General features: G+C 46.5%; 1 protein-coding gene across 3 annotated transcripts in view; it reads right to left on the bottom strand.

Annotated features, from left to right (window-relative positions):
* Positions 1–13,762, bottom strand: part of Nub1 (negative regulator of ubiquitin like proteins 1) — a 29,127-nt gene extending 15,365 nt beyond the window's left edge. For 2 of the 3 annotated variants that reach the window (XM_008847242.3, XM_008847245.3), the window contains exons 1-7: positions 13,635–13,762; positions 9,836–9,953; positions 6,777–6,944; positions 5,657–5,715; positions 4,776–4,846; positions 1,274–1,456; positions 1,021–1,112 (exon numbers count right to left, since the gene is read on the bottom strand). In XM_008847242.3, coding sequence (XP_008845464.2) covers positions 1,021–1,112; positions 1,274–1,456; positions 4,776–4,846; positions 5,657–5,715; positions 6,777–6,944; positions 9,836–9,953; positions 13,635–13,750 — 807 coding nt within the window. In that variant the 5' untranslated portion in view covers positions 13,751–13,762. Of the gene's footprint in view, positions 1–1,020; positions 1,113–1,273; positions 1,457–4,775; positions 4,847–5,656; positions 5,716–6,776; positions 6,945–9,835; positions 9,954–13,433; positions 13,598–13,634 lie in introns of those variants that run through there. The other variant, XM_008847244.3, reaches the window with a different exon arrangement.
* Positions 13,763–20,092: the final 6,330 nt, after the last annotated feature.

Here is a 20,092-nt window from a genome sequence, read left to right as displayed (position 1 = left end):
AAAAAAAAAAAAAAATCAATCCACAAAGTTCCTCCCCCTCCCCCCACAAAATTTTGTATTAAGCTTCAATGTCTTGGGGCTGGAGAGATGGTTCAGCAGTTAAGAGCCCTGGCTGCTCTTACAAGGGACCTGGGTTCAAGTCCTAGTACCCATATGGTGGCTTACAACTATCCTAACTCCAGTTCCAGGGGCTCCAATGCCTTCTTCTGACCTCTGTGGGCATTGCACAACACAGGTACACTTACACATATGCAGGCAATACACTCATACATAAAAATAAAACTTTTCTAAAAGTTTCAATTTCTTACACTTATTTTATTATTGTTGTTTTTGAGAGAGGAGGTTTCATGTATCCCAGGTTGGCCTTGAATTTGCTATGTAGCCAAGGCTGGCCTTGATTCTCCTGCCTGGGATTACAGGTATGCATCACCATGTCCAGCTTTCAAACCTCAATTTTATTTCTTGATTTTTTTTTAATTTTAAAAATTACATTTAGTTGCCGGGCGTGGTGGTGCATGCCTGTAGTCCCAGCACTTGGGAAGCAGAGGCAGATGGAGCTCTGTGAGTTCAAGGCCAGCCTGGTCTACATAGTGAGTTCCAGGACATCTGGGGCTACAGGGAGACCGTGCTTCAAAAAGACAAAAAGACACGTGTGGGCATGTGTGTTCCATGGGGCATGTGCAGAGGTCAGAGGACAACTTCTGGGAGTCAGTTCTCTCTTTCCACCATGTTGGTTCAAGGACAGAACTCAGGTCCTCAGGCTTAGTAACAGGAGCCTTTCACCCACTGAGCCATCTCTCCAGTCTCTTAATTCTTAATTTTAAACAGAATAATTCAAATAGTGAAGTCCACACCAAACTGTCTTTTAAATATACCTCCAAAACAAAACAAGACCCCTAAAATTAACTTGATGCCTAGAGCACTTCATTCTAAGCAGCTACGGGGCCTACTCCAACAATCTAGCAAAACCCCTTCTGTTCCCACAATAATCCCAGAGCTGCCCGTGCCCCTAGCACTTACTTTTCTTTCCGATGGGGGAATTCTGATGGACCTGCCTGTCTGGTTGGCGATGTCTAAGTAAGGCATAGTTTCCGGATCCACCACCATCTCAGCTGCGACAAAGCCAAAGGAGCCCCATTAATTCAGGGTACCAAAGCAGGGACAGTGACAATGCTAGACTTGGGGGGAGGGCAGGTGCTCCACCGAAGATGAGGGCTCATCTGTGAGCTGCCTCTACAGATCTGAGGGACGTGCTGAGCACAGCTCTGAGTACCTCTCTCTGCCAGGATCTCCAGTCCCCTCTTGGTCCTCTGAATCTGTTTTTCCTTCAGTTCCGCCTCATTCTGTTCCTCCTCTTCTACCTGGAAGTTTTTCCTCACGTCCTCTTCAGACTGCTTCAGCTCGAGCACCATTGCCTTCACGTTGTGCGTCACTCCTTGCTCTTCAAGGCTTTTCCCTGGAAACAGCAGAACTGCTTATCACATAAACTTCCTGGGCAATAGTCCATTTCCTACGGTAAACAAATTTTCTTTTATTATATTTTATTTATTGTGTGTGTGTATGTGTGTGTGTGTAGGTCAGAGGATAACTTCCAGAAGTCAGTTCTCTCCAACCATGTGGGTTCTGGGGGCATGCGCATCTCCCAGTAAACAGAATTCTTAAACCTGAATTCTACACTTGCAAAACAGCTAAGAATGGGTTTAAAGTTGGTTGTGTAACTATGTTACTGTTACATGGCCTTAAATTCAGCTAGTGAAACCAGAACCAACTAAAGTCGCCCTTTCGATTTTCTCTTCAACCCTAACCCAAATGAAACAACAAACATCTGAAAGCTGTGCCAGGAAGCACAAAAGAAACCAAGCAGGTAAACCAGGCCAACTCTCGCACCTTCTAACTGAGAAAACAAATCCACACTAGGACAGCAGCCAGGAGGCCCCGGCACAATAGCAACTAAGGGGCCTGCTCTGACCGTGAAGTGAAAAGCAGAGGCTGTGGCACCTGCCTTCGCACCCTTCTGAGCGTCCATGTCTCGGTTTCCTCACATAGTGAGTGGAAATAAGAGGACGAGGGCAGAAACCAGTGGAACAGAACAAAGGAAAGTAGCCAGCCAATGAGAGGATTAGCCAAATGCAACTTGCAAACCTAATCAAAATGCTGTCAAAGATGCACATAAGCACAACCAGGCATGGTGGCACAGGGTCTCCTTCTAGCCCCAGCTGGCCTCATAGAGATCTGCCTGCCTCTGCCTCCTGAGTGCTGAGATTAAAGACTTTGTACCACCATGCTCAGTTCCATTTTTATTTACTTTTTAAGGCAATCTCATTCTGTAGCCCGAACTGGCCTAGAACTCACTATATAACTCAAGACCAGCTCAAAACTCAATAGTAATCCTCCTGTCTCAGCTTCCTAAAGTACTGGGATTGCAAGCGTAAGTCACCAGGCAGGGCTTCCTTTTAGAAACCTGACAGCCAGTCTAACATTTAAATAAAACAAGATCTGGCTGAAAAAAATCAGTTGAAGAAATAGCAAGAGGGGAAGTCACCTGACTAGACTGTGTGTAGGGGGTTATGAATGTGTGCATGTGGGGGCAGTGCATGGGGGGTTGTGTGTGTGAAGCCCCACACATTATATCTTTATTTCTCCACTTTGTTCTTATTTTTTATGTGTATGAGTGTTTGTGATAGGTGTACCACATGTGTGCAAACCCACAAAGACCAGAAGAGGGTGTTGGATCCCACAGAACTGGGGTTACCAACAGTTGTTAGCTACCAAGTGGGTACTGGGAACTGAATACAGGTCTTCTGCAAGAGTAGCCAGTGCTCTTAACTGCTGAGCCATCTTTCCAGGCCCTCCACTTAATTATTTTAAAATTTTACATGTATGAGTGCTTTGCCTGCATGTAAGTAAGTGCACTATGTACATGCAATGCCCAGAGACAAGAAGAGGCGGTTGGAGCCCCTGGAACTGGAGTTATAGAACTGGTTTTAAGCTGCCATGTGGGTGCTGGGAACCGAGTCCAGGTCCTCTGCAAGAGCAGCCAGTGCTCTTGATTGCTGAGTTGTCTGTGCAGCCCCACCTCCTGTATTTTTGAGAAAGTGTCTCTCCCTGAACCTGGAGCTTACTGTTTCAGCTAGACTGGCTGGGCAGCAAGCCCAGAGATCTGCCTGGCTCAGCCTCACTGTGCTGGGATCACAGACGCATGCCACACGCCCTGTATGTGCAAATGCTACAGATCCTCATGCTTGAGCAGCAACCACTTTGCCACTGAGCCATCTCCCCAGCCCGAATGGAGATTCCAACAAAACCACAGGAAGGAGAAACCCACAGAAGCGGGAAAGAACAGAGCCCTCCTGAGAGAGCCACGTACTAGCTGCTCATCAGGTGACACCTGAAGGAGAATCAGGCTGCTCCTTAGTATTTAGAGACAAAGGCCAACACTAATACACAAGTGAAGATTCCCCTTGTGGTCTTGTGATCAGAAAAGAATTTCAACAAACAAAACACAAGGCAATGGATCCAATAGCATCAAAATCAAGGGCTTCTGCTCAAATAAGGGACAAAAAGATCATAGTGACAGGATGTCAGTAAAAAGGCAGCTGTAGGGCTAGAGAGACTGCTCAGGGGTTAAGAGCACTGGCTGCTCTTGCAGAGGACCAGGGTTTAGTTCCCAGCACCCACATGGCAGGTAACAACTGTTTGTAAATTCAGGTCCAGGAGATCTGATGCTCTCTTCTGACCTCTTCAGGCATCACACACAGGATGCACTTACATACATGCAGGCAAAACACTCATGCATGTAAAACAAAGATATTTTTAAAAATGATAGAGGTAACTGTAACGTGAAATACACAAGGGAAACCATTGAAGATGGTGCTGAAGGGACAGAGGGTAGACTGTGAGGGGCTGTGCTCCATCAGCTTAGAAATGTTCATCTCAATTCTCCAGGCTTCAGGGACCCTGGAAGTCCATCAGATTTCTGAACTGCTGCAGGGATAATGCCTCCACAGCTCCACTCACGAATCCCTCAGGTCACGGGCAGGGGTCTGGAAGCCACAATGCTCATGGGCCCCTCTGCAGCATCCATTCCCCAAGAACAAGCGCCACTCAAGACTCATCCACACAAGCTTCCTGACAGCAACCCTCACAACCTGACAGATGTGATATGGGGTTGTCTGTGGACTGTCTCCCCTTCATTAGGTCTCTGGCCTTGACTCACTAAATGACAGGAGCACCACCTCTCCCTGCCTCTAAGTGTAACCAAAACTTGACGTCAACCATGCCCAGAACAGTAGAATTTCCCCTGGCTGAGGACTGCTGCTGGCTGCCCTCCCCCACTCTCAGGAAGCCCTCCACCTGGCACTCAGATGCCAGCTCAGCTTCTCCAGCTGTTAGCAGGATGCTTCATGGTGGCCTGTCTGTTTGGGCCTCTCCCACTGCATTCCCTCTGTTCCCTGTATCAGCTGTCTTCCCACGGAGAGAACTTCCAGCAACCCCATCCTTCCCTCATCACAGACTTCCATTCTGGGACATTTTGTGATTGCAGTGAGAATTTCCCCCACTGGCACTGAGCAGGCAGTGAGCAGTTACTGGAATGCTGTTTTCTGCTTTATATTTTTATTTTGGTAAGCTCCTAAAACAATTGACTTGGATTATAAATGCAACAAAGCCAGGAAGTTTTGAATAGAGAAAAAGCAAGGGGAAAAAACAAACAAACAAACCAGAAAGTCACTATTTCTACACGCTGAGAAAATTCTGCATTCTTTGCCAAGACATACCTAGTTGAAGCTGTTTCTTATTTATGACGATCTTGATGTAATTTTCTTGAAATCCAAAAGTTTCAGCTATTCTATAAAACAAACACAGTGTAGGCTGTAGAAGAGCAAATTTGTTCTTCATTATCCATCATGAAGACTTTGATCATGATAGCCATCTTAAATCTTTCTATTCAGAAACACTCTGGCTTTCCACTTACCAACTGGTAAACACCACTTAACAATAAAGCTGGCTCACTACACTTTGTGAAATTATGCAAGGACATGCCTTTTCTAAAACTGTCTTACCCTTTTTACCTCATAAAGCAGGACTACAGACTAGCCACCTGAGTAGGAAAGCCTAAGCTACATATCAGAAATCCACCCCATATCTTCTGGGGTTCCCTTGGTGACCCTCTAGCTGGGGTTGTCCTATAGCACTGTCTACTTGTGGGTAATGAATGAATGGTTGCTGATTCCCTAGCTGCCCTGATAGAAGCCAAAGAAATGAGACAGATCAGCTGAAGAAACACTGGGGTTGGCTGGCCTTCCCTGGGTCACAGCCACCATCAGTGCAGTAAGGAATGGAATGCCAATCATGTGACACATTCTGTACAAGGCAGCCCCTGCTACCATTCCCCAACCACTCACTCAAGAAAACCTCCTCTGTGGCGTGTCCCAAGTTTTACCTGTCCCAATACTACATTAAATCAAAGCAGAGCCTATGGGCAGGTCTCAAGACCCGGGTTCCCTCTCACTAGGGTGTGAGCCCAACATGGACCTCCCTCTCCACCCCCAGGTTTCTCTTTCTCTATTAAAGGAGGATGGCTTACAGGCTGACCAGCAAGGATCCAATGAGCCCCTGTAAGAGGTGGTGCAGCTGGATAGCTCTCACAGATACTCACTTAGACCTCAAGTCTCGGCCAGTGACGTGCAAGCGGGTCTCCAACAAGCTTTTCTTATCCTATTGCAAAATGAGACAATATAAAATGTACCTGAGCATGACACTCTAGAGAGCTGCTGCCCTGGGTATGAAATTCTGAGGGTGTTATCAGAGGGTATAAACTTGGGTTTCTGATTAAAAGACCAAAATGGTGCCTGTGGAGAAGCCTACTGAACACAGTCCAGTGCAGCCTTGACAGGATGATGCAAATGTCCTTTGGGGACACCAGGTAGTCTATCACATGGCCAACGATCATTACAATCAAATTTCAGACCATGTCCACTCATCATCCCTCAAATAAGCACCCTGCCCAATACCCCCACACCTGCTCTTTTCTCCCCAGCCCCGCAACTATTCATTGATTTTCTATCTGCATATTAGCCTGTTTCAGAGAGCACATAAACAGGATCATCCAGTACATGGCCTTTCACCTATTCATTTTGAGACAAGGACTCACTGTGTAAGCCCAGGCTGGTCTAGAACTTGCTATGTAAATCAGGCTAGCCTTGAACTCACAGAATTTTGTCTCTGCCTCAAGAGTGTTGGAATTAAAGGTGTGTACCACCATGCCCAGCTACAGTAGTCTTAATTTTTAAAATTACAGTTATTTCTTGTGTGTATACCACAGTGCCATGTGTGGAAGTCAGAAGACAGCTCGTGGGAGTTAGTTCTCTCCTATCATGTAGGTTCTGGGACTGAACTCGGGTCACTGGGTTTAGTGGCAAGCACCTTTATCCATTGAGCCTTCTCACCAGCCCATGTGACATAGTTTTGCTTTTCAAGCAGATTCTCATATAGCCTGGGATGGCCTTGAACTTGCTATGTTGTTGAGGATGATCTTGACCTCCTGATCCTCCTGCCTCTGCCTTCCAAGTGCTGAGATGACTGTGTGCACCATCATGCCCGGCTTCTGTGACTAACAGAACAAGAATAAGCACAACTGACCCTGCAACTGTGCCGGGATAAGTCTGCAACACCACCATCCAGCGTGTGGAGACCCTACAAACGCTTGCTTGTGGCTTTACAAGACAGCTGATCTGGTCATGTCACAGTGGGTCTCTGTAAACTTGAGGATCACTCACTTTTCTTAGTCTTGGAGGTAGAAACACCTCGATTGTAGCCATCCCAGTTGTCTTGTAGTTTTCATTGCCGGTTCCACGCTCAATTGCTTTGCAACGGATTTCCTCTATTACCTTTTCCACTTCAGTTTCACAGCATTCTAGCCTGTCAGAGTACTTCTTAGCAAGGTCCTATGAGGAAAAAAAAATAAGAAATGCAGCTCAATAGAGGACTGAGGCTAAAACAAACAGCATGAAGGACTTGGGGCAGCAGCTCCAAGTGGGGGTCCCCTACTGTACTAAATCAATCATGGCTCCCAGAGAGGATCCAGGAAAAAATGAACACACCTATAAATAGTAAAAATAGCTCATCAGCCAGGCGTGGTGGCGCATGCCTTTAATCCCAGCACTTGGGAGGCAGAGGCGGATGGATCTCTGTGAATTCAAGGCCAGTCTGGTCTACATAGTGAGTTCCAGGTCAGCTGGGGCTACAGGGAGACCCTGTCTCAAAAAAAAAAAGACCAAAAAAAAGTAGTAAAGTAGGGCTGGTGAGATGGCTTATTGGGTAAAGGCCTTGCTGCTAAGCCCGATAACCCAAGTTTGATTCCTGGGAACCACGTGATGGTAGGAAAGAGCCAACTCCTGCAAGATGCCCTCTGATCCCCACATGTATGCTGCTGGCCATTTGTACATGTATACACACACACAAACACACACACACATTTTTGTTTTCAGGCAGATTGGATATGAGATTATTGTTGAGCATGACAGAGGGTTGGGATTCAGAACAGTATGGGTCCTCAGGAGTGCAGAGCTGGTCACCTGTCCAGGGGACCATGACTGAAGACACATGTGACCCACAGCATCTTGGAGATGTAGATCTTCTGGTGGCCAGAGAATTTGAATGTGGCTTGATGTACGGTTTCAATCACATGTTCCTTATTCTTAGCTTGGTGCAGTGGACATGACAACGAGGCTAGTGTGTACTCTGGCCACTGTACCCTAGAGCTTCCCAAAGATACCCACATACCTACTGGGGCCTATCAGCCCCAGCACAGGGCATCTTGTTAATGCAGGTGTGGAAAGGGAGCCTCATGTGAAGATGAAGCCATCCTGCCACAGCTCCCTACCATGTACTTGCTGGCACAAATACAGGTGGCCTCCAGGGCTTTGGAGAGCCACTCAAACTCATCTGACACCATGTGGCCACAGAGTGGGAATGCATCCACGTTTTTGCCTTCTTCAGAAAGTCTCAGGTCAAAGATGCAGATCTTGGTATCAGGGACGCCTCAGTAGAGGCGAGACTTTGGGAACAGTTTGTTCTTATAATACCAGTAACACTGGGAGAGGGCAGGACCGGGCAGAAAGGAGGACCATGGTGACAAGAAGGAAAAGAGTAAATAAAAAACTAGTGTGTGCAGACAGGCATGGTGGTGCACACTTTAATGCCAGAACTTGCAAGGCAGAGGCAGGCAGATCTCTATGAATTTCAGGCCAGCCTGGTCTACGCTGAGAGTTCTAGGTTCCAGGCCAGCCAGGACTACATAGTGAGATCCTGTTTCAAGTAGGAAAAAAAAAAAAGAAAACAGGCACAGTGGCACACATCTTTGATCACAGCACTTGGGAGGCAGAGGTAGGGGGATCTCTGTGAGTTTCAGGATACCCAGTAAGACCCTGTGTCTCAAACAAGCAAAAGAAAAGAAAAAAAACCTTGCTATAAAAATAGCATGTAAGCCAACAGCAGCCAGGCCACTCACAAATGTTATCTAACTGCACACAATTACCTAGAGAGAGTATTTTTCTCACCTGGTACCAGGCCATTCTGACATCAACTGAGTAGCCAACAGTTTAACCTACCCTTGACACTAGCTACCCAGTCAGTGGTATATTCCCTGATCCAATGGTGCGGTCCCATAGAACACCCTCCTCATACCAGGCACCAGGTGCCAAGCATGCAGTCTCCAGGTTACCCTCACCTCTGTGTAACTGGCTACAAAGTCCAGGGCTCCCACCATCCCCCTTCCAGATTTGAAAATTTACTTTAATGACACAGAACTCAAGACAAGTTCTGCAACTCTAGTTTCCTACAAAGGATACAAAGGATCACAGAAATCTTAGGGACAATGTGAGGCCCGCAGGGGACTTGGGTGGAGGAGCCCCTGCCTACAGAGTACCCCTCCTCCCAGCTACTGGGGGTTCAGAGTTGGAAGTTCAAGAGCCCATCATTTACAGATTTTTATGGAGACAGGCTACTTGGCAAGACTGACTAACTCACTGGTCACAGGTGAGCAAAGCCAAGCTCCGCCCCTTTCCCCTCTCTAAGGCTGGAGGGTGTCATAGAAAGCGTCAAACTTTTTTTTTTTTAAGTCTTTTTGAGACAGGGTCTCCCTATGGCCCCAGCTATTCTGGAACTCCCCATGTAGACCAGACAGGCCTTGATCTCATAGAGATCCACCTGTAAAGGCATGTAGGAGCAACCAAGCCTGGCTCAAATACCTTTCTTATCAGGTCTCACTAGTTTGCAAGTCAAGAAACCAGAGCAAGCAAATTCAAAAGATATCAAAAACAGCATATGCAGTTAGGTCTGGTGGTTCATACCTTTAAACCCAGAGCTGGAGAGGCAGGAGGGAGATCTGTGAGATCCAGGCTAGGCAGAGCTACATAGTAAGACTGTCTTTAAAATAAATAAAATAAAGTAAATAAAATAAAACAGTACATGCCTGCCAAAGTTTGATGTTTCCCAGAGGCTCTAGCAGCTGGTATATAACCTTTAGATGATGGGAGTGTCCTTAGGTTTTAGGGGCAAGGCCTAAAAGGGGTTTATGGGATCCCTACTGGCCACATCCTGTTTTCAGTTTACTGGCTCAACTCCTGAGCCAAGACTGCCGGACTCTTTTCTCTTTATAAATTAATTTGCTTCAAGTACTTCATTATTATTAGGAAAAGATAATACAAAAAATGTTACCTGGGAAATCAGGTAACATTTGCATAGCTGTGCCTGGAAATTTTTGGTGACTTCAGAATCTTATTTACTAAGGAGATTTATAATATTACTAATGATTTACAGGTTAAAAGAGAAATACCTTCAAAGCCAAACCAACTTCTTTATTTTCATTGGTATATGGAGGTTTCCAAAGTTGAATCCTGTCTTCCCTTAGAAACTGGGTCAATTTTGCTTGAAGATATTTCTTCTGCGCCATCCTTGAAAGTAAAACTGTAATCAATAAAACCTACATCACATTTTAAAACACTTTATCCCTTACCCAAAGTGTTGAGGTACTTTGCAGAGAAGTAGAGGTCCCCTCCACCTCTCTTTTCCAGTTAACCTAAGCTAGGATGGTTTTAGCTAGCTCCAGTCTTCTAAAACTGCATTTACTCTGTATCCACTCATAACTGACATATGATACAGTGTCCATCTCAACGTTGCTAATATGTAGCAAGGATGGGTACATTTTCCTGTTTCTTCTGAAAGAAGGGGACTGCATTTCTAGGGATCAAACCAGGGCATTATACCGGAGTAAAGTGCTCCACTCACCTCTGGCCCCAAGCTATTTCTTAACCCACATTATTCTCAAAGAGAAAAGAGAAGACAGTCCTTTTACATTATCAGCCTCTTCAAGCAACTCAATATACAGCTTGTCAATCCTCTCATACTCTGGCTAGTTTCTCTCAAAAGGCTAACCACTCTGGTCCTTAATCCAGGCACAAAGGAGGCTGAGGCAGGAGGATGGCCACTGAGCTCTAGGTCAGCCTGGCTACAGAGTAAGACCTTGGTGCAAATAAGAAAATAAGTGAGCTATTCTAGTGCTGTAAGCTCTTTAATGTGAGAAGTGTGGAGCTGGAGAGATGGCTCAGCGGTTAAGAACACTGGTGGTTCTTGCAGAAGACCTGGGTTCGAATCCCAGCACCCACATGGCAGCTAACAACTGTCTGTAACTCCAGTTCCAGGGGATCCGACAGCCCCTTCTGACCTCCGCAGGCATTGCAGGACACGGGTGCACTTACCTACATGCAGGCAATACATGCACACACATAAAATTAAAAAAAAATTTAGAAGTTCATATATACAGACATTTATTATTGCTAGTTCACAGTTCAAACTAATTTTTCTTTATGCTTAATTACTAGGGTGGTTAGCCACCACACCTGGCTCACATGGTTTTTTGTTTTGTTTTTTTGAGACAGGTCTCACTACGTAGACCCAGCTGGCCTGTAACTCGATTTGTAGAACATCCCAGGCTGGCCTGGGTCTCACAGAGATTCACCTGCTGCTGCCTCCGGAGTGCTGGAATTAAAGGTGTGCGTGCACTACCATGCCTGGCTCATTTGATATTTTAAAAAATATTTTATTATTTTTATACATGCCTGCATGTATGTGAGTACACCCGTGTCCTGCAACGCCGTGCAGGTCAGAAGAGGGCTTCGGATTCCCCTGGAACTGGAGTTAAGGACGGTTCGTAGCCACCATGTGGGTGCTGGGAATCAAACCCAGGTCCTCTGCAAGAGCAGTCAGTGCTCTTAAACGCTGAGCCATCTCTCCAGCCCCTCATTTGATATTTTTGACAGTACAACAGCACATCTATACCTACTATTCAACCCAACAGTGGCTGGATCATTTTACAGCTGAGAAACCCCAGGCCCTAGGTATGTGAAACACCTGGCCAATAGGACTTCTGCCTACAACACAAGACTCTGCACTTTGTATCTATCCCTTGCTGCTTGTCTTCAGTATGTAACTTTTTTTTTTTTTTGAGACAGGGTCTCCCTGTAGCCCCAAGTGTTCTGGAACTCACTATGTAGACCAAGCCGGCCTTGAACTCACAGAGATCCGCCTGTCTCTGCCTCCCAAGTGCTGGGATTAAAGGCATGCGCCACCACGCCCTGGGTAACTTCTTTCGAAGCAGCCCAAGCCACAGAGAGAGCTATGGTGGCATCCCATATTAGCGAGCCATTAAAGGATGAGGCTGTGGCAGCCAGCATGTGTAATGAAGTGCTTTAAGGTTTGCCAAATCAGAGGAGTGGTGAGGAAAAGCAGGGAGCTATTCACTTCTCATTAAAGAAGATGAATTCCAGAGAGTGGTGTGATAGTGCTGCCTTTAATCCCAGTACTCCAGAGACAGAGGCAGGTGGATCTCTGTAAGCCAGCCAGCCTGGTCTATATAGCAAGTTCTAGGCCAGCTGGGGCTACTGGGAGACCTGGTCTCAAAAAGCCAAAACAAAACACTACACCACACACACACCACCACCACCACCAAAATCAGAGTAGGGAAAAAAAATATATGAATATAGCGTATTTTTTTTTATTATATTGAGGGGTAATACGCTCCATCTCCTAAACACAATCCACTTGATTTTGAAGCCAGGTGTGGTGACTTAAGTATATCCTTTTCTTTTTTTTTTTCCCCTCCCTGTAGCCCCAGCTGGCCTGGAGCTCACTATGTACTATGTAGACCAGACTGGCCTCACTCTAACAGAGCTCCATCTGCCTCTACCTCCCTAGTGAGTGCTCAGATTAAAGGCATGTACCACCATGCCTGATTCCATAACCATGCATTTAAAACAAAGCTCAGTGCCAGGCGTGGTGGCACACACCTTTAATCCCAGCACTTGGGAGGCAGAGGCAGGTGGATCTCTGTGAATTTGAGGCCAGCCTGGTGTACATAGCAAGTTCCAGGTCAGCTGGGGCTACAGGGAGACCCTGTCTCAAAAAGACCAAAAATAATAAATAAATAAATAATAAAACAAAGCTCAAATCTAGCTCAAGTCTAGAGTCATAAGGATGAGGGTATGGAATGAACAGTTACATGCTTTCAGTCATTCACAACTCCTTTCCATGGCAAAACACATATATGAGCACCTAGGAACATTCACGCTTCAAACACAGGTTACTTAACCACAGACACAGAAATTCTGAGAAAAATACAGCTACCTCCCAGAGAGGGTGGAAGGGATGATTTACCAGACTCCAGCTGTTTGAAGGCCGAGAACACAGCCTTCAAGACGGTAACCAAGCCACCTTCAGACAAAAGGAGCAAGGATCATCACAACCCTACACCACGTATGATTTAACGTTGAAAAAAATGAAAGCAGTCTCGAAACTTACAAGACTTCAGTCCTACACAACAGAACGACAAATCAAGCAAACGTGCTAAATCAAGTCAAAAGGAAGAAATTTTAATACGTCCGTTTTCGATTTTAACCGGAGAGCTCAAAGTTTCAGGTACGTCATACATCACAACGCGGAAAAGACGCAACCCATCCACACCACAGCTCCAAACCGAAAGTGGAACGTTTAAAATGTCACTTTCCCAGCCGGGCACTGGCGCACGCCTTTAATCCCAGCACTCGGGAGGCAGAGGCAGGCGGATCTCAGTGAGTTCAAGGCCAGCCTGGTCTACATAGCGAGTTCCAGGACAGCTGGGGCTACAGGGAGACCCTGTCTCAAAAAAGAAAAAAAAAAAAAAAGTCATTTTCCCTTCCGATATGGATCAACCCCGTCAACCTTCAGCCAGCACTCGGAGCGACACACGCCCCACACGTCCCCTGGGGAAGCAGCTGCGTGAGCCGCGTTCGCGGAGGTCGCCCGGATCTGGGCACACTCGCGCTTCTCACTGGGGAGAGCCCAGCTGGGCCTGCGGGGGTCCAGGTCGCCCGCTCCGGGGAGTGACAGGCAGAGCTCACCGCCCGCGGGGTAGCCTCGGAGGCCGCCTTGGCCGCAGACCTGCTCGGTCCTCCAGCCACAGCGCCAGGCCTTGGGAACCGCCGCCCACAGGGGCCCGGCCCGGCGCTGCGCACCGCCGACTCCGCCACAGCCGCCCTCGCCGCGGCGGGACCCGACCGCCACGCAGCGAAGCCCAGGCTGGGACGCCACAGTTGCCTCACCTGCGACAGCACCCCGGCCGCTGCGACCAACTGAGTGCCCGGATGCGGCACCGCCGTTTGTTTTCATTCCGGGTAACGCTGGCCCCACCCCCTCCAGGCTCCGCCCCGGAAGGCATGGTGGGCGGGGCTTCCTGGGAGGGGATGGGCTATTGGGAGACCGGGGTCGGAGAGGGCCGGGGAGGAAGGAAGCCGGGCGCCCTGTGGGCGGGCCAAGATGGGGGCGGAGCTAGGACGAAAACAACCATAGATTGCAGGCGTGGGCGGGGCCAACAGGGGGCGGGGCTACTGTCGACTGGAGCCGGAAGGAAGCTGGGCGCTCTGTGGGCGGGGCTAGTGTGGGGGCGGGGCGAGGACTAGGTGCGCGGGAGGCAGGGCGAACTGTGGGCGGGGCTGTACGTGATAGGGCGGGGCTAATATGGGGCGAGGGGCGGGGCGAGGGCGGGGGCTAGGAGGGCTGTGAGTGCAGCAGTTCAGTGGAAGGGCTGAGTGAGGACCGGGATGAGGGCGGGTGTAAGGCGAGGTGGGCTCTGGAGCCCAGTCACAGTACTAGCTGGTCCCCCCCGAGGCCCTGCACGCTCTGCCCTCGGACCTCCCCCAGGCCCAGTTTGCCTTAGGTCAGAGGAAATTGAGTCTGGCTTTGTTTCTCCAAAGGCAGGGTACATTGCAGCAAGACCTGCAGAAGAGCCTAGACCTCTCCGCTGCACCCTCCCCTAGGTCTAGGGAGGGTCCCCCTAAACTGAAGGATCCTATCCTACCCTCCACAATCCCACGAGGGTCCTTCCCTCCAGGTGGTTAGGTTGCCTCCCCAACCACCATGAATACAGTATCTGTGGACATTCTCTGCTAAGCGCTGTGGAACATGCCAATAAATATATGTGTGTCCTTCTGTCTAGATGAGGGAACAAGCCAAGTAGGCATAAAAAAATGAGGACAGTTCCTGAAATGCTCTAAGAACAGGATGAACGGTCTGGGGTTGAGCACAGCTTTGAACCCCTTGGTAGGCAGGTAGAGAACTCAGACCCCAGGGTATGCCTGGGGTGAGGCTGTTGTCCTAGCCTTTCCAGCTCTGAAGCGCATCCCTTGTCCTGTTCTACCTCTGTCTTGCCATGGGGGAACTTGAGCACAGAGTTCCTGCTCACAAGTCACCTGGAAGACTTGGGCAAGTCACTTAACACTGTCTCAGCAGGGGTAAGGGGTGGAGGGTTAGTGAGATGCTGTGGGCAGTAAGGTTATAGATACAGAACACTCAACCAATGCAGCTTTTTAAATTTAATAACCACATAATTAAAAGAAGCATTTCATTACAGCTTTAGCATATTCAATAATAATTTCCAGAGCAAAGATAAATCTCTTTCAAAAGTTGTTCTAAATTTTTAGGTTCACAGTTGAATTAATACAGTTATACAATATTGAACTCAGTATAAATCCTGTAAGACATAACAGTAAATGAGTTTTTAATCTTTAAAAAAGATCTCCATTTCATTAAAATATACTGTTTCCTACAGAAAGACTCATTTTTAATGCTGCTAAGGCTTAAATGTTTGCACATGTGTCTCTAATCTCTATGTATCTGATTAAACTAGTCACAGTCAGTTACACTCGGATCCTTGGCACCTGAGTATAGATATAAAGTCATCAGGTAGATTTCAATTAACAGAGAGACAAGACATCTGAATTAAACAATACCATACATCAAATGAGCCTAACAGACATCTCCCAGATATTCCACCCAAGCACCAAAGAATATACTTTCTATTCAGTGCCCCACGGAACCTTCTCCAAAATTGACCATATACTGGGGTACAAAACAAACCTCAACAAATACAAAAAGATTGAAATAATTCCATGCATTCTATCAGACCACAATGCAATAAAGCTTAAAATCAACACCGGAAGAAACCCCAGTAACCACATAAACACGTGGAGATGAAAGAACACACTCCTGAATGATGAATGGGTCAAAGGTAAAATTAAGAAAGAAAAGTATTCCTGGAACTAAATGAAAAGGACAGTACAACAGAACAAAACCTCTGGGACACGTTGAAAGGAGTCCTTAGAGGGAAGTTTATAGCTCTAAGCGCCTACATTGAAAAAAAAAATCAGAAAGGGGCTGGAGAGATGGCTCAGCAGTGAAGAACACTGTTCTTAAAGAAGACCCGAGTTTGAATCCCAGCACCCACATGGCAGCTAACAACTGTCCATAACTCCAGTTCCAGGGGATCCAACAGCCTCTTCTGTCCTCCTTGGGCATTGCATGACATGGGTGCACTTGCCTACATGCAGGCATAACACTTATACACATAAAATAAAAATAATAATTAAAATTTTTTTCAAGACACTTGAAAAGCAACAGCAAACGAAACCCAAACCCATCAGACAAGAATAAATAACAAAAATCAGAAATTAATGAAATTGAAACAAATAAAACAGTACAAAGAATCAACAATTCCAAGACCTGGTTCTTTGAAAAGATAAAGAATACTGACAGACTGCAAGCCTGGTTAACCAAAAGAAAGAAAGAGCATCTCCAAATCAATAAAAGCAGAGATGAAAAGGGAAACATCACAATAGACACCAGAAAGATATAGAACATTATAAGGGAATACTTTAAAAACCTATAAGCTACAAAATTTGAAAAGATAAAAGAAATGGATGGATGTCTAAGGCATGTGAACCACCAAAACTAAACCAAGAAGAGAATAACAGCTTAAAGAGATCCATAACACATATGGACATTAAAACAGTAATACAAACGTCCCGACTAAAAACATCCCAGGACCTGATGGATTTACAGCAGAATTCTACCAGACATTTAAAGAGGATCTACATCCAATACTACTTAATTTGTTAAAAAAGATTTAAATGAGCCGGGCGTGGTGGTGCACGCCTGTAGTCCCAGCACTTGGGAGGCAGAGGCAGTCAGATCTCTGTGAGTTCAAGGCCAGCCTGGTCTACGTAGTGAGTTCCAGGACAGCTGGGGCTACAGGGAGACCCTGCTTCAAAAAGACGAAAAAAAAAAAAAAGAGAGATAGAAATGGAGGGAGAACTTCCAAATTCCTTCTATGTAGCCAGCATCACTCTAATACCAAAGCCAGGTAAAGATACAACCAAAAAAAAAAGAAAGAAAACTATAGACCCACATCTTCAATGCAGCTTTTTATTGGGATGGTGTTATGGACCCCGGGACTACTGGAAAGACCACCACACTAAATTCAGATGTGAACAAAAAATTTTATTCAAGCTAGCTTGGACTGCAGTCACCACATCAGATTAGAGTGCTGCAGTGAGGAGGGAGAGGGAAAGGGGACCTTTTAAAGCTAAAAACCAAAAAAAGGAATGTTGACAAGGTAGTCCTGAATAGCAGGGTGGAGGGTGGTCACAGTCTACATGTCAAGGTGCCCTAAAATAGCAAAACAAGCAAGTTACAGAGGCCAGAATCAGCTAGTCCTATCATAATAATTTTGTTTTCCATATGTCTAGAGAGCAAGTGACCTTGGCAGCATTCTCCTGGGAGGTAAGGGGGAAAGGGGTCAGGGTTTCTGAAAACAATCCTTGAGCTAGGAATACACTATGGCTAAGCTTCTAAGATGGCTACTTTATCCAAAATGGAGTCAGTTTGGTCAGTACAATAGCGTCATTTGTGTGACGCTGGAGGATGTAGCTGGAGGATTCTGGATGTTGATGCTCAGCCATGTCCAGTTCCTGGAAGTTGAGTAGACAGGTGACACAACTGGGTGCCGAGGGATACAGTACGCCAAGCAGCCTCCTACAGGCAGCATGACACCCTGTAGCAAGAGAGGGGGCAAGGGCTCAAGGCATGGAAAACGCCTCAGTGGAGCAAAGTCAGGACCACAGGCCTTGGTCATGTGTAGGATGCAGAGATATCTCAGTAGATGCAGCAGGAATGGCATTGGTGAGCCTGAGCTGCCTCGACTCTGAGCTGCCAAGTGCCCTGTTAACCGGGGTGTGCTTGATGGATTTGGGTCGGTGTGACTTGCTAAGCCTGTGTGCAGACCAGGAAGAGGTGTTACAGTAACAGTACCAGCTCATGAAGGAATCGTGAGTTGACCCTTCAAGCACTTATTCTAAAACATGTGGACTTGAGGAGTGCAGAATTTTACTCACTAGCCAGAAACTTTTTACTAGTCACCACATATGAAGTGCTGGGCTGGGGTGCAGCTCAGTCAGTGGTAGAGCACTTGCCAAGGCTGCATGGGACCCTGGGTTTGATCCCCAGTACAGACAAAGGAAAGAAGTTTTAAAGCTAGGAGCAGTGACACACACACTTACAATCCCAGAATTCAAGAGGCTAGAGTAAAATCATGGCCTGGAGTTTGAGGCCAGCATAGGCTACATAGTAAAATCCTGTATCAACCACACAGACACACACACACACACACACACACACACACACACACACAGAGGGTCTAGTCAGATGTGGCGATGCACACTGTAATACCAGCACTTGGGAGGCTGGGGTTAGGAGGGCTGTGAGTCTGAGGTTATCCTATGCTATATAGTGAGACTGTCTCCATAAAACTGGTGGGGATTTCTTTGTTTACCAGCTTCTAACTTGCACTGGCCAGTAGGGCCTTAGATAATGTTGAGTGAAATGAAGATTTGGGGACTTGGAGCTGGCCCATTCTGGCTGCAGACACTGTGTGAGAGGGCCTGAGCTAGCCTGCAGGAGCACAAGAGCATGGAGGGAAACCGAGGCACCCCCGGCAAGAGCCTGCCTACTGGTGAAGCTACGTGGTTTCTCTTGATGGGATGTTTGTGTTGGGTGTCCTCTATACTCATCATTCGGCAATCAGCTTTCCACACACACACAGACCTTCTGAGCCAGTTCAGAACTACCTGGTGTCTGTGAATCAGGAGCTGAACAAATGGTTGTTATTTTAAGCCTTGCTTTCCCAAATAGTTTGCAATTCAACCAAAGCTGGTAAAGCATTCATTAGCAAGCAAAAGTAACTGACATAGTTATCCCAAGAAAACAGTATCTGTAGGTAATTGTTACTAGCCTGAAGAGGCAATTTGTCAAAGTTGTTACCATTTGTTTCTTTGTGAGGAAGTAACAAGCTTAATTTGTAAAGTGAAACTTGATCCTTTTCCTTGAAGAAACTGCAAACTCTACCTCTTTGTATAGATCATCTTTGTATGATTTTAAAGTTTTCTCTTTGGTTATATTTTCAATTTTTTTTTTTTTTTTTTGGTTTTTTGGAGACAGGGTCTCCCTGTAATCCCCAGCTGTCCTGGAACTAACTATGTAGACCAGGCTGGCCTTGAACTCATAGAGTTCTGCCTGCCTCTGCCGTTTTTTGGAGACAGGGTCTCCTACTAGCCCCAACTGGCCTGGAACTCATTATGTAGACCAGGCTGGCCTTGAACTCAAAGAGATCCACCTGCCTCTGCCTCCTGAGTACTGGGACTAAAGGTGTGCACCACCCATCATGCCCAGCAATATTTTCACTTTTTAAGCACTTGTATTGAGCTTGTAATTCACATGACTTACAATATACAAATTTGAGTTATGTAATTCTAATGGTTTTCAGTATATTTGAAGAGTTGTCCATTCATCACTGAAACTAATTGTTTTGGGGTTTGTTTGTTTTGAGACAAGCTCTCCCTGTAGCCACAGCTGACCTGGAACTCGCCATGTAGACAAATCTGGCTTCAATTTCACAGAGATCTGCCTGCCTCTGTCTCCGAAGTGCAGAGATTAAAGGCATGTGCCACCGCGCCCAGCTACCACTACTAATTTTAAAGCGTTCATCACCTCCAAAAAAAACCTGGAATCCAAAGGACATGATGGAACTTTCCTATAATCCCAGAATGGATAGGCTGAGGCAGGAGGATTTCAAGTTCAAGTCAGCCTGACCCAGTCTCACAAAAACAACAGCGACAAAAACCTGAACCCATTTGCAGAACTTTGTATCCCCTGGAACTCTCACACACTACCACTCTGACCTGCTTATCTTTCCCTCTCCGAGCCCCCAGGGCCACTTAACTATTTTCTGTTTCCATTAAGTTTGCTTAGTTTTGACACTTCATAAAAATTGTTCCATATAGAGCCAACAATGTGCCACACACCTATAATAGCAGCACTTTGGAGGCTGAGGTAGGTAGATCTCAAGTTTGAGGCCAGCACAAACTAAGTAGGGGAACCCTGTCTCAAAAGAACAAACAAAAATGGTATCATAAAACTGGGCATGGTGGTGCACACCTTTAATCCTAGCATTCAGTAAGCAGAGGCAGCTGTGGTTACTGGGAGTCTCCATCTCAAAAAAACTAAACAGGGCATTGGAGAGATTGCTCAGTGGTTAAGATCACTGGCTGCTCTTGCTGGGTTCAAATCCCAGCACCCACATGGTGGCTAACAACTGTCTGCAACTCCAGTTCCAGGGGGTCTGACGCCCTCCTCTGACCTCCTCAGGCATTGCAGGACATGGGTGCACTTA

The sequence above is a fragment of the Nannospalax galili genome, unplaced genomic scaffold (assembly GCF_000622305.1).
Source record: "Nannospalax galili isolate Female #2095 unplaced genomic scaffold, S.galili_v1.0 scaffold302, whole genome shotgun sequence".
Lineage (NCBI taxonomy): Eukaryota > Metazoa > Chordata > Mammalia > Rodentia > Spalacidae > Nannospalax > Nannospalax galili.
This window is presented reverse-complemented; position numbering and strand designations above follow the sequence as displayed.